The sequence below is a fragment of the Chiloscyllium plagiosum genome, chromosome 17 (genome assembly GCF_004010195.1).
Source record: "Chiloscyllium plagiosum isolate BGI_BamShark_2017 chromosome 17, ASM401019v2, whole genome shotgun sequence".
In the NCBI taxonomy this organism is placed as follows: Eukaryota; Metazoa; Chordata; class Chondrichthyes; order Orectolobiformes; family Hemiscylliidae; genus Chiloscyllium; species Chiloscyllium plagiosum.
In genome coordinates this window covers 72617852-72630708 of record NC_057726.1, presented here as the reverse complement: position 1 = coordinate 72630708, position 12857 = coordinate 72617852, and the positions used below count along the sequence as shown (strand labels likewise).

The following is a 12857-nucleotide window of genomic DNA, read 5'->3' as shown; positions in this document are numbered from 1 at the left end:
AAGTTAAAAATCACACAACACCAGGTTATAGTCAAACAGGTTTAATTGGAATTGACAATCACCTGATGAAGGAGCGTCGCTCCGAAAGCTAGTGTGCTTCCAATTAAACCTGTTGGACTATAACCTGGTGTTGTGTGATTTTTAACTTTGTACACCCCAGTCCAACACCGGCATCTCCAAATCACATCTTTAATGTGAATATTGATGAAATGGAGAGAGATCACAAACGTTCCGTCTCGCACTCATCAGGACAAACAAGACTGCAAATTTCAAATGGTCATTGCATTTTATGCTATAGAGAGAGATTTGCCAATGTATTGTCTTGACAAGAAAGCAATGGCGAATTATGGGAGAGTAATAAGGGCATTTGAATGGTTATTGGATAAACATATGAACGATGATGGAATAGCGTAGGTTAGATGGGCTTTAGATTGGTTTCACAGAAGGGCCTATGTTCAAGCGCCTGAATAATTGAGGGAAGGCACAAGGCTCAAGCATGCTCCTTTCATTTTTAGTGAATATATCTCTGTGTCCGAATCTATGTTGGTTCTTAGAAACATTAAATGAGCCATGAAGCAAGCTTCATTGTTGTCAGTGTAGCGATTAGCGTACAGGATATTCAGCAAGTGCTGCCCAGTTGCTTGCAGTAGACATTTTGTTTTGGAATTTGCAAGCACATTTTGTTGAATATGGTCCTTACTCTGTATTACTAACAGCCAAAGGAAAAGCATGGCCTCATTCATTGGTATGTACAGCTTAACTACCTGGCAGCACACTGGCACTGAAATCCCCACACTATGTTGTTTCTGGTATGGCAACCAATCTTTGTTTTGCCTGATGGAATTATCCTATCAGTGAAATATACCATTTGAGTAGCCACTGCTTAGCAGCAACATGAAATAAACTTATTCAATGTTTTGAGATACTTTGTGATTCAAGAGCAATTTGAGATACACTGGTACCTTTCAGAAGTGAAAGTGATTAATTGCCTTTTGGGCTATTTGTGATGTTACATGATTCACAGCAAACAACGATATGACCATCTTAGTTCAGTGTGCTGCAGGACAGATTTCATGTGAGTTATTTCTGTCAACCTTGCAAAATGTGCAATTGACTTGAGCCCTATTTGAGACTGTTAATAACACTAATCCAATGTGTGGAGCAACAAATCCGAACATATATATTGATCGGTGAAGGTGTGTTTGCCATAGACCACACTAGAGAACAAAGTGAGTTTTTCAAACATGTTTAGGAAAAGGAGCAAGTTTGACTCCTCCATCTTAAGAACATAAGATATACAAGCAGAATTAGGCTTCATTGTTCAATTATGTTTCTCATCCTCATCGTTCTGCCTTCTCTCTGGAACCTTTGATCTCCTTAATAATCAGGAATTTTAAAATTCCGCTCAATGACTTGGCCATCAGAGCCCTCTGCGCCAGTGAATTCTACAGGTTCATCACCTGGCTGAAGAAATTTCTCCACATCTCAGTTCCAAAGGATCACTTCATTCTGAGGCTGTGCCCTTGAGTCCTAGTCTTTCCTCCTTGTGGAAACATCTGCTACATGTCCACACTATCCAGGTCTTTCTGTGTGTACAAGTCTCAATGAGATTCCACCCATCCTCCCCTTCCCCCACCCCTTTCCTTCTAAAATCCATTGACGACAGATCCATTTTTCTCAACCATTCCCCATATGTCAGCCCTTCATTTTTGGGGTCTTTCCTCTGAACTTCCTCTGATGCTAGCATATATTTCCTTAATATCGGGGCCCAAAACTGCTCCATGTTCAAAATGCAGTCTGACCCAGAGCCTTGTACAGCTTCAGCAGTACATTCTTGCTCTTATATTCTCGCCATTTTGAAACGAATGCTAAGATTGCATTTGCCTTCCTAACTCTCAACTGAACCTGCCTGTTAACCTTAAGACAAATTGTGAACCAGGAATTCCAAGTCCATTTGTACTTCAGATTTCTAAACCTTTCTCCATTTAGACAATTTACACCTCTATTCTTCTTTCCAAAGTGCATGCTCTCATGCTTTCCCCTATTGTATTCCATCTGCCACTTCTTTGCCCACTCTCCTAGTCTGTCCAAATTCTCCTGCAGCTTCTCATCTTCTCAATACTACCTGCCTCTTCACCTGCATTTGCAAACTTACCATGTACTTCCATGTAATCTGCAATATCATTGTTAATATTGAACTCTCAAATCTTACCAACGACTAAGGTCAGATTAATTGGTCTATAATTTCCCCCTCTTCTGCTTCCCTCTCATCTCAAACAAGGGTGTTATGTTAACCGTTTTCCTGTACACTGGGACCTTGCCTGACTCCAGTGATTTAGTGACTGGACATCAATGTCTCTTCAATCTCCTCAGCCATTTCCTTCGGATCTCTGGGGTGTGGTCAATCTGGTCCACATGGTCCACATGGTTTATCCAGTTTGAGATCTTTCAGTTTCCCCAGCATCACCTCATTCATGTTGATGACTATATTTGATTCTGCCCACAACTCTTGAAGTTCTTGTATGACTGCTATCTTCCACGATGAAGATTCATACAAAGTATTTATTCTGTTCCTCTGCCATTTCTTTCTCCCCGTTACTACTTCTGCAGTCTCATTTCCAGCTACACAATGTCCACTCTTGTGCGTCTCTCTGTCTCTCGCTCTCTCTCTGTGTCTCTCTCTCTCTCTCTCTCTCTGTCTCTTTTTCTCTGTCTCTGTCTCTGTCTCTCTCTCCACACACATACACACTCACACACCTTATAATGTACCTAAGAAAACTCTTGCCCTCTCCTATATTACTAGCTGGCTTATCTTTCATTCTCTTCCCCTTTTTGCTTTTTTAATTTCTTCTGGTTTCATAGACTTGCCAGCAATCATCATTACATCATATGCTTTCTCTTTTGTTCTTATGCTGTTTGTGACTTCCCTCACCAGCCATGTTTGTCTTCTCCTCCCTGAACATGTTTCTTCTTCCTTGTTGAATTTATGCTGTACTTCCTGATTTACTCCAGAAACTCTTGCTTTTGCTCCTGCAATATCTTCCCTGCTATCTGGGCAGCTTCTCCCTTATGTCTTTGTCGTTATCTTTACTCAGTTGTAATGCCAATACATCTGATTCCAGCTTTAAAAAAACAGCCGCAGGGTGAATTCTATCATGCCATGTTCACTGTCTGCCAGGAGCTCCTTCACCTTAAGTTCCCAAATCAAGTCTGCATCATTTCATACTGAGTGCAAATTGTCTGCTCTCTCATAGGGTCTTCAACCAGCTTCTCTAAAAGAAATCATCTTATAGGTATGCCAGGATGACCTTTTCTTGGGCTACTCCACCCACTTACTTTCGCAGTCCACCTGATTATTGTTGTAGTGCCTTTCTTAAATACCTTTTCTATCTCTTGATTTATTCACTGCCCCCCATCTTGACGAGAACATAGAACATTACAGCACAGTACAGGCCCTTTGGCCCTTGATGTTGCGCCGACCTGTGGAACCAATCTGAAGCCTTTATATCCTACACTATTCCATTTTCATCCATATGTTTATCCAATGACCATTTAAATGCCCTAAAAGTTGGCGAGTCTACTACAGTGCAGTCCATGCCCCCACTACTGAATAAATATACCACCTCTGACATCTGTTCTATATCTATCACCCCTCAATTTAAAGCTAAATCCCCTCATGCTTACCATCACCATCCATGGAAAAACGCTCTCACTATCCACCCTAACTAATCCTCTGATCATCTCGTATGTCTCTATTAAGTCATCTCTCAACTTTCTTCTCTATAATGAAAACAGCTTCAAGTCCCTCAGCCTTTCCTCACAAGACCTTCCCTCCATACCAGGCAACATCCTAGTAAATCCCCTCTGTGGGCGGCACGGTGGCACAGTGGTTAGCACTGCTGCCTCACAGTGCCTGAGACCCGGGTTCAATTCCCGCCTCAGGCGACTGACTGTGTGGAGTTTGCATGTTCTCCCCGTGTCTGCATGGGTTTCCTCCGGGTGCTCCGGTTTCCTCCCACAGTCCAAAGATGTGCAGGTCAGGTGAATTGGCCATGCTAAATTGCCCGTAGTGTTAGGTAAGGAATAAATGTAGGGGTATGGGTGGGTTGCGCTTCGGCGGTTCGGTGTGGACTTGTTGGGCCGAAGGGCCTGTTTCCACACTGTAATCTACTCTAATCTACTCTAATCTAATCTAATCTCTGAACCCTCTCCAAAGCTTCCACATCCTTTCTATAATGCGGTGACCAGAACTGTACAAAATACTTCAAGTGCAGCCACACCAGAGTTTTGTACAGCTGCAGCATGACCTCGTGGCTCCAAAACTCATTCCCTCTACAAATAAAAGCTAACCCACCATATGCCGCCTTAACAATCCTATCAATTTGGGTGGCAACTTTCAGGTATCCATGCACATGGACACCGAGCTATCTCTGCTCATTTATACTACCAAGAATGTTACCATTAGCCCAATATTCTTTATTCCTGTTGCTCCTTCCAAAGTGAATAACCTCTCACTTTTCCACAATTACTCCATTTGCCATCTCACAGCCCAGTTCTGCAGCTTATTTATGTCCCTCTGTAACCTGCAACATCCTTCAGCACTATCCACAACCCTACCAATGTTAGTGTCATCTGCAAATTTACTAACCCATCCTTCTATGCCTTCATCCAGGTCATTTATAAAAATGTCAAACAGCAGTGGCCCCAAAACAGATCCTTCCAGTGCACCAAACAGCAGTGGCCCCAAAACAGATCCTTCCAGTGCACCACTAGTAACTAAATGAACAGGATGAACATTACCCATCAGGACTACTCTCTGTCTTCTTTCAGTTAACCAATTTCTAATCCAAACCACAAAATCACCTTCAATCCCATGCCTCTGTATTGTGTACAATAGTCTACCGTGGGGAACATTATGTAATGCCTTCCTGAAATCCATATACCCCATACCAACCGGTTTACCCTCATCCACCTTGTTGGTCACCTTCTCAAAGAACTCAATAAGGTTTGTGAGGCACAACCTACCCTTCACAAAAACATGTTGACTATCCCTAATCGACTCCTTCCTTTCTCGATGATTATAAATCCTATCTCTTCTTACCTTTTCCAACACGTTACCCACCACTGAAATAGGGCTCACTGGTCTAGAATTACCAAGGTTGTTTCTACTCCCCTTCTTGAACAAGGGGACAAGATTTGCTATCGTCCAGTCTTCAGGCACTACTCCTGGAGACAACATAAAGATCAAAGCCAAAGGCTCTGCAGTCTCCTCGCTGGCTTCCCAGAGGATCCTAGAATAAATCCCATCCGGCCCAGGCAGGTTAGCTATTTTCACTCTTTCCAAAATTGCTAACACCACCTCCTAGTCAACCTTAATCCCGTCTGGTCTCGTAGCCTGTATTGAGATTCTGTATTCTCCTTGACAAGATTTTTTTTCCAGTGTGACCAAAACTGAGGAAAAATATTAATTTAGTGCTTCTCCTCGGACCCCATGCATAGCTTCCCACTACTGTCCTTTACTGGCTCTACTCTTACTCTAATCATTCTTTTATTCCTGATATACCTATAGAAGGCTTTACGGTTTTCCTTGAGAAGTCGTTGGCATGTCCCCTCCTGGCTCCTCTTAACTCTCTTTTTGGTCTTTCCTGGTGAACTTGTAACTCTCAAGCACCTTAACTGAGCTTCACTTCTCGCCCTAACTGAGCCTTCATGTCTCATCCTAACGTAGGCTGCCGCCTTCCTCTTGACAAGAAATTCCACTTCTTTAATAAACCACGGCTCCCTCGCTCGACCACTTCCTTCCTGCCTGACAGGTGCACACTTGTCAAGGACACACATTAGCTGTTCCTTGAACAAGCTCCACATCGCAGTTGTGCCCATCCCCTGTAGTTTCCTTCCCCATTCTATATATCCTAAATCTTGCCTAATCAAGTTGTAATTGCGTTTCCCCCAGCAATAACTCTTGCCCTGTGGTATCTTGCTATCTCTTTCCATCGCTAAAGTAAATGTAGCTGAATTGTGGTCACTATCACCAAAGTGCTTGCCTCCCTCCAAATCTAACACCTGGTCTGGGTTCATGACCCAATACCAAATCGTATGTGGCCTCGCCCCTTGTTGGCCTGTCTCCATCCTGTGTCAGGAAGCCCTCCTGCACACACTGGACAAAAACTGACCCATCTAAAGTACTCGAACTATAGTGTTTCCAGTCAATATTTGGAAAGTTAAAGTCCCCTGTAACAACTACCCTGTTACTCTCGCTCCTACTTTTTTATTTTTGCTATCCTTTCCTCGACATCTCTGGAACTATTCGGAGACCTATAGAAAACTCCAAACAGGGTGTTCTCTCCTTTCCTGTTTCTTACCTCAGCTCATACTACCTCAGTAGACGAGTCCTCAAATACCCTTTCTGCTATTGTAATACTGTCCTTGACTAACAATGCCACACCTCCCCCTCTTTTACCACCTTCTCTGCTCTCACTGAAACATCTAAATCCCGGAACCTGCAACAACCATTCCTGTCCAGAAGACCTGTACACAACTTCCATCAGTCATTTTTTTTCCCCTTTGTGGGTCCTGAACTCCACCTACACACTTTCTGCACCTTCTGACCGTATCACTTCTATTGATGTAATTTCATTTCTTACTAACCTGGCAACCCTGCTCTGTCTGCCAACCTGACTGTCATTTCAATAGGAAGCATATCCTAAGGTATTTGGTCCCCTTGCAGCTGTGTCTCTTTGCTCAAAACCTCATTCACACCAATTTCAATCTCATTTCCCTTGTTTCTACTGCACACATTCAATTACAATGCTTTCAATCCTGTGCTAGTCGTGCCCCTCCTCTATTGTCCCCTTTATCTGTTAGGCCTGAAGTGAGACTCTTGGCCCTTTCCATGCACTATCACATTTTGGGCGGCACGGTGGCACAGTGGTTAGCACTCTTGCCTCACAGCGCAAGAGACCCGGGTTCAATTCCTCACTCAGGCAACTGACTGTGTGGAGTTTGCACGTTCTCCCCGTGTCTGCATGGGTTTCCTCCGGGTGCTCCGGTTTCCTCCCACAGTCCAAAGATGTGCAGGTCAGGTGAATTGGCCATGCTAAATTGCCCATAGTGTTAGGTAAGGGGTAAATGCAGGGGTATGGGTGGGTTGCGCCTCAGCGGGTCGGTGTGGACTTGTTGGGCCGAAGGGCCTGTTTCCACATTGTAAGTAATCTAAAAACTTGTTCTGAAAACTTTAATAACCTCTCCTGACCACTGAAATAACTTGACAGAGGCTGGTCTCCAAGATGTCCTTTTATCTACACATGGAGAATCTTTGACACTGATCCAGCTCCCTCAGGGAGTAAACAGAACTGTGATTGGTGCTATTCTGATCCAATAAGGGAACCCTTATAGAGAGTTCCGCCTGAGTGACCTCATTACAAGGGCTACAACCACCCCTGCTCCCCCACCCCTCCTCCCAAGGTTACCCTGATGTGTCGTCAGTTCATCTGTCTTATTCTGGATTATCCTTTTGTTCAGGATAAGGCCTTTAAATTCCTTCAATGATTGAGTTTCCCTGCACTTTGGCTCTTTGGAGGTGCCGGTGTTGGACTGGGGTGGACAAAGTTTAAAAATTGCACAACACCAGTTTATAGTCCAACGGGTTTATTTGGAAGCACTAGCATTTGAAGTGTTGCTTCTTCATCAGGTCAAAAGCTAGTGCTTCCAAATAAACCTTTTGGATTATAACCTGGTGTTGTGATTTTTTTTAAACTTGTACAATATGACACTAATGCACCATGTCCCTACCATTTGCTTTCTGGTAACTTTCAACTCCATCAACCGGCAATCCTGCCTTCGCTTTTATGTCATTTGTTTTAAATTTTCTGTGCAATTGAATCCACTCCCTCTATTTATTTATTTTAAAGCACTGTTCAAAAGTGAGTTTCAACCTGAACAAGACGCTAGGCAAGCTCAAAGTGGACTTTTGTCAGTTTGAAACTTTGAATGGATTTTTGGAATTCATTCAAATTTGAGCAGGATGGAAAGGGAGATGTCACATCATGGCTAAAATACGTAGCAGTCCAACATGACACAGAATTGCACACATCTGAAACAACGACTGTAAATGTTAGAACTTGGATCACATAGTAGAATTTAGTGGAAAGCAGCTGCTGCCAGACCTAGAAAGATGGTCAGCACAAATCATTTTAAATTCTGTAAAGATCAAAGTATGTTTGAGTGGACAGCAGGAAGGAGAGTAGGGTTGGGTGATTGGAGACAAATTCTAGACATTTTTATCCTTGGTATCTTCATAATATATGCACAAAAGCTTTCATAAGACAGTATTGTTTGGCGAGATCTATCTTTTGTACATTAATACTGTGAAAGGGCCAGAGGATGGTGTGAATGAAGGACATGTGCAGCAAAATCGATGCTATCTGTCTCTAATTCCAGGTGAAGATCTGACAGGATGTAAGAGGAGAAGGAGAGACCAGTTGAAGGGCTTTGGTCCTCTGGTAGGCTCAGGCCATCCCTGGGTGTCTGAAATTATACAGCATTTTAACGTCCAATTATCTGTCAAACTGAAACATGTTAAAGTGCCACGGAAGTGCAGTGTAATTTCATAATCACTTTGAATTGGATGAAATCTGCTAATCTCAAGTCTCTCAAGTAGCTTGAGTCTCCTGCACTGTCGTTTTGAGTTCCAGATTGGTTCCAACAGGCCATTGGGCCCTTCTGTTGTGTCTGTACTGGCCCTCTGAAGGAGCAATTCAGTGAGTTCCCCATAACCTGACCCATTCTTCCTTTTGAAATAATAATCCAAATTCTTCTTGAAAACCTTAATTGAACATACCCTCAGAATACTCTCAGGCACTAAAATTCTAGATCCTAACCACCCATTATGTGAAGATGCTCCTCTTATCATCATTGCTGCTTTGACTAATAAACTTAAACTGGTGTCCTCTCTTGTTGATTCTTTCATCATAGGCAACGATTTCTTCCTCCCTACTCTGCCCAGACCCCTCACGATTCTGTAATCCTTGATTAAACTCAACCTTCTCTTCAGTGAAAACAGTTCCAGCTTCCCCAACCTATCCATGTAAAGACAGTTCCTCATAGATTTATAGAGGTCGACAGTACAGGAAAAAAAACACCCTTTGGCCAACTGACTCTGTGCCAATCCAAAAAAACAAATCCTTATCCCTTGAACCATTCCCGTGAATCATTTATGAATTCATTCTAGTTGCCTTTGTATCTTCCTAAATTGTGTTGCCTGGAACTGGACACTGTATTTCAACTCTGGTGTAACTGGTGTCTTTTACAAGCTCAGCATCCGCTCCTTGCTCCTGTACTCTATTCTCTTGTTAGCAAAGTTAAGGATATTGTATGCTTTATTAACCACTTTCTCAATCTGTCCTGACCCCAGAGATTTGGTTGGCTGAATGGCCAGTTTGCAATGCAGAGTGATGTCAACAGCATAGGTTCAATTGTTATGGAGTAGGCCAGACCCCTCAAAACATTTTTAAGCAAGTAGCCCAGACCGTAACTTGGCTATTTGTTTTAGCTAAGTATATAGTGGATATTCTTGGAGTAAATTAGCTGGTTCGACTGCAAAGTTTTAAACGAGCAAATTATTTAAAATCCCAAATGAAGCATGCAGAACAGAAGATAGAATACTGGGTAACTTATCCTATCCAAACCTGCATTACTGATGCTGTTCCGAAAGTACTTGAAACAGTCCCAGTACATCCCTCAGTGCAAAGAGTAAAAATGACACAGGCTGCTTATAGTTTGCAAAGTCAGAAGGACAGGAGAGTGAGAAGCCCCTCCAGCCTTTTCCACACACAGCTGCCACTGAACTCACTAAAGTTCTGGACTGAATCAAAAACTCTAAACTAAGGCCAGCGACACAGCTAGCTGGCCACTCCCCTTTGATTATACTTTTTTAAGATATGGAAGTCTTGGGCTGGAGATATTATCTGTTATGGGGTATACAGAGAAGGCCGCGATAAACCAGTCAAGCTTCAGACTTGATGAAAAGGGAGGTTAAGTTTAAAAAACCTCAAGGGCATAGCAACCATGTAAAAAGAACCACTCTTGTGACGCAATTCCCTCTCCGGCTGAGATTGCCATCAAGCTGTCTCATTCTCAAACCTCCCCCTTGCGCTGAGGCTTGGTGACCCTCAGCACCTTTTCTTTCTAATGGGAGAGCAGCCCTATGGTTCAGTTAGACTATGGCAACTTCATCTGTCTCGTTCAATGATCTATGCACATATACCCAGGTTTCTCAGCTTTTTAGTGAAGTGAATGTGGAAAAAAAAGACTGAAGGAAATTTTAGTTGAACATGATTTGCCCTTAAATTTGGATTTCCACAAATGCCAGTCCAGAATCATACAGCACCGAAGAACCATAGAATCCCCAAGTGGAAGGAGGTAATTTGGCCCATCAGGTTTGTATCAGCACTCCAAAAGGCATCTCGCCCAAACTGAGACAACACCCTAATCTCTACTTGGTCTTGAATATTATAACATATCTTGTGCTCATCCACGTGGTTTTTAAAAATTGAGAGGTTTCCTGCCTCAACCCCACCCCCTGGGCAATACATTCCAATGCCTGGATGAAAATATTTTCCTCAAATACCCTCTTAAACCTCGTGCCTTTCACTTGAAAATGATGCCTCCTTATTTTTGACCCTTCAAGGGGACCAGTTGTTTTCTATTCATCCTGTCCTTGCCCCATATAATCCTGTACATCTTAATTAGATCCCACCTCAATTTTCTGTGCTCCAAAGAACAAACTGAGCTGAAATGTTCCATCCAAGGCAACATCCTGGTGAAACTCCTTTGCAATCCTCCAGACCAATCACATCCTTCCTACAGTGCAATGACCAGAACTTCACACAGTACTTGAGTTGTGGCCTAACCAAAGCTCTGTGCATTTCCATCATGAACTCCCTGTTTTTATCATCTATGCCTCAACTGGTGAAGGTGAGCATTCCATATGCCTCCTCAACTACCCTATTAACCTGTCCTTTCACCTTAAGGTGTGTATGGGCAAGCGCTCCAAGATCCCTCTGAGTTTCTTGGTGTCTGGCTTTTTACTTCCAAAGTCCATCATCTCCCATTTATTGGATTTGAATTGCATCTGCATGTGACCAATCCACTCAATTTGAAATTACTTCAGGTTATCAAGGTTATAAAGGAACCTGACTGCTCTTTATCCTGTGCACTAAATAGACAATGATGTATAGAAAATGGGAGAAATGAGAGAATAAGCTCAGATGGCATCTTTCACCTCCTCAACAGATTTGTATATCTGTATTTGACTGGAATATCCACAATAGCTTTCCACCCAAAGCTTCTGAGGCTGGGAGCTGTAGCTAAAGTTTTGGAATTGAGAATAGTTAATTTTACATTGGGTTAAGGGATTGAACAGTTGTGGAACCAACATGGAAGGAGTTAAAATATAGATCAACAACTAATGAAATGATGGTACAGACAGAAGGGGCTGAACGGCTTCATTATATAAGCAGTTTAAACATACATTTGCATGTTTATTTCTACACAAATTTGCTTGTAATGTTCAATACTCCCCTTCCTGAAGGTGCATTATGTAATTGTCAATTACTCCATCTGTAGATTGCAAGTGGAATGGAATTCCAAAAGTAGCAGCCTGAAATGTCTGTCTAAGAGTGGCAGCATTGTCCCCTTGAGATGAGTCAGACTGGTGGCTCTCAATTGGTGGAGACAGGACAGACTAACAAGTCTCCACTCTTGAACAACCACGGCCAGCAAAGCCTCAGCCTGCAGCCTGAGAGAATGTGCAGCCCAGAGACTGTGCCTGCAGCTCCCAAAATTGGAGGGCAGACTCCAAGTCCACAGCTCCCTCTCTGCATGGATGGTGACTGGGAGAGCCGGGAGGAGCTGCGGCTGCGGGAGCTGGAGGAAGCTCGAGCACGTGCTGCCCAGATGGAGAAGACCATGCGCTGGTGGTCTGACTGCACGGCCAATTGGCGGGAAAAATGGAGCAAAGTGAGGGCAGAGAGGAATAAATCTAGGGAGGAGGTGAGGCAGCTGAGACAAAAGCTGGAGGCACTGACTAAAGAACTAACGACAGTGAAACGTGAAAAGCAGGAGCTTTCCAGCGAGAACGAACACCTGCGGTTGGAGGCTGAGCAAATAAAGAATGGTCAATGCGATGAGCAAATACAGGATAATAAACTAGTATTGGAGAAGGAGAGCGAGAGTTTAAATGTTCCAGAGCAGGAACCAGTGCGAGATATGGAGACAATGAAAACGTCCAAAAACAAGGTGAGCTTCTTAAAATATTTTGGGACAGTGTGTTGCTTGTGACTTTATTAATAGGGGCTTTACATTTGTTCATCTCAAGTTCCAATGATACTGTTTGATTCTTTTGGTCTATTTAGCTGTAACTGACAATTCCCTGCACTGACTGCCTGAATTTCTATCTATGTTTTGTTTCTCCCCTCATTTCCCTCTTGCGCTCTCTGAATTCATAGAACATAGAACAATACAGCACAGAACAGGCCCTTCGGCCCACGATGTTGTGCCGAACTTCTAACCTAGATTAAGTACCCATCCATGTACCTATCCAAATGCCGCTTAAAGGTCGCCAATTATTCCGACTCTATCACTCCCACGGGCAGCGCATTCCATGCCCCCACCACTCTCTGGGTAAAGAACCCACCCCTGACATCTCCCCTATACCTTCCACCCTTCACCTTAAATTTATGTCCCCTTGTAACACTCTGTTGTACCCCGGGAAAAAGTTTCTGACTGTCTACTCTATCTATTCCTCTGATCATCTTATAAACCTCTATCAAGTCACCCCTCATCCTTCACCGTTCCAA

General features: G+C 43.2%; 1 protein-coding gene across 1 annotated transcript in view; it reads left to right on the top strand.

Annotated features, from left to right (window-relative positions):
* The window catches only part of ccdc102a (coiled-coil domain containing 102A), a 251223-nt gene that overhangs the window by 123778 nt on the left and 114588 nt on the right, over positions 1-12857 (top strand). Inside the window, exon 2 of the mRNA XM_043707419.1 lies at positions 11626-12297. Within this exon, the coding sequence (XP_043563354.1) occupies positions 11701-12297 (597 nt within the window). The 5' untranslated portion in view covers positions 11626-11700. The remainder of the gene's footprint in view (positions 1-11625; positions 12298-12857) is intronic.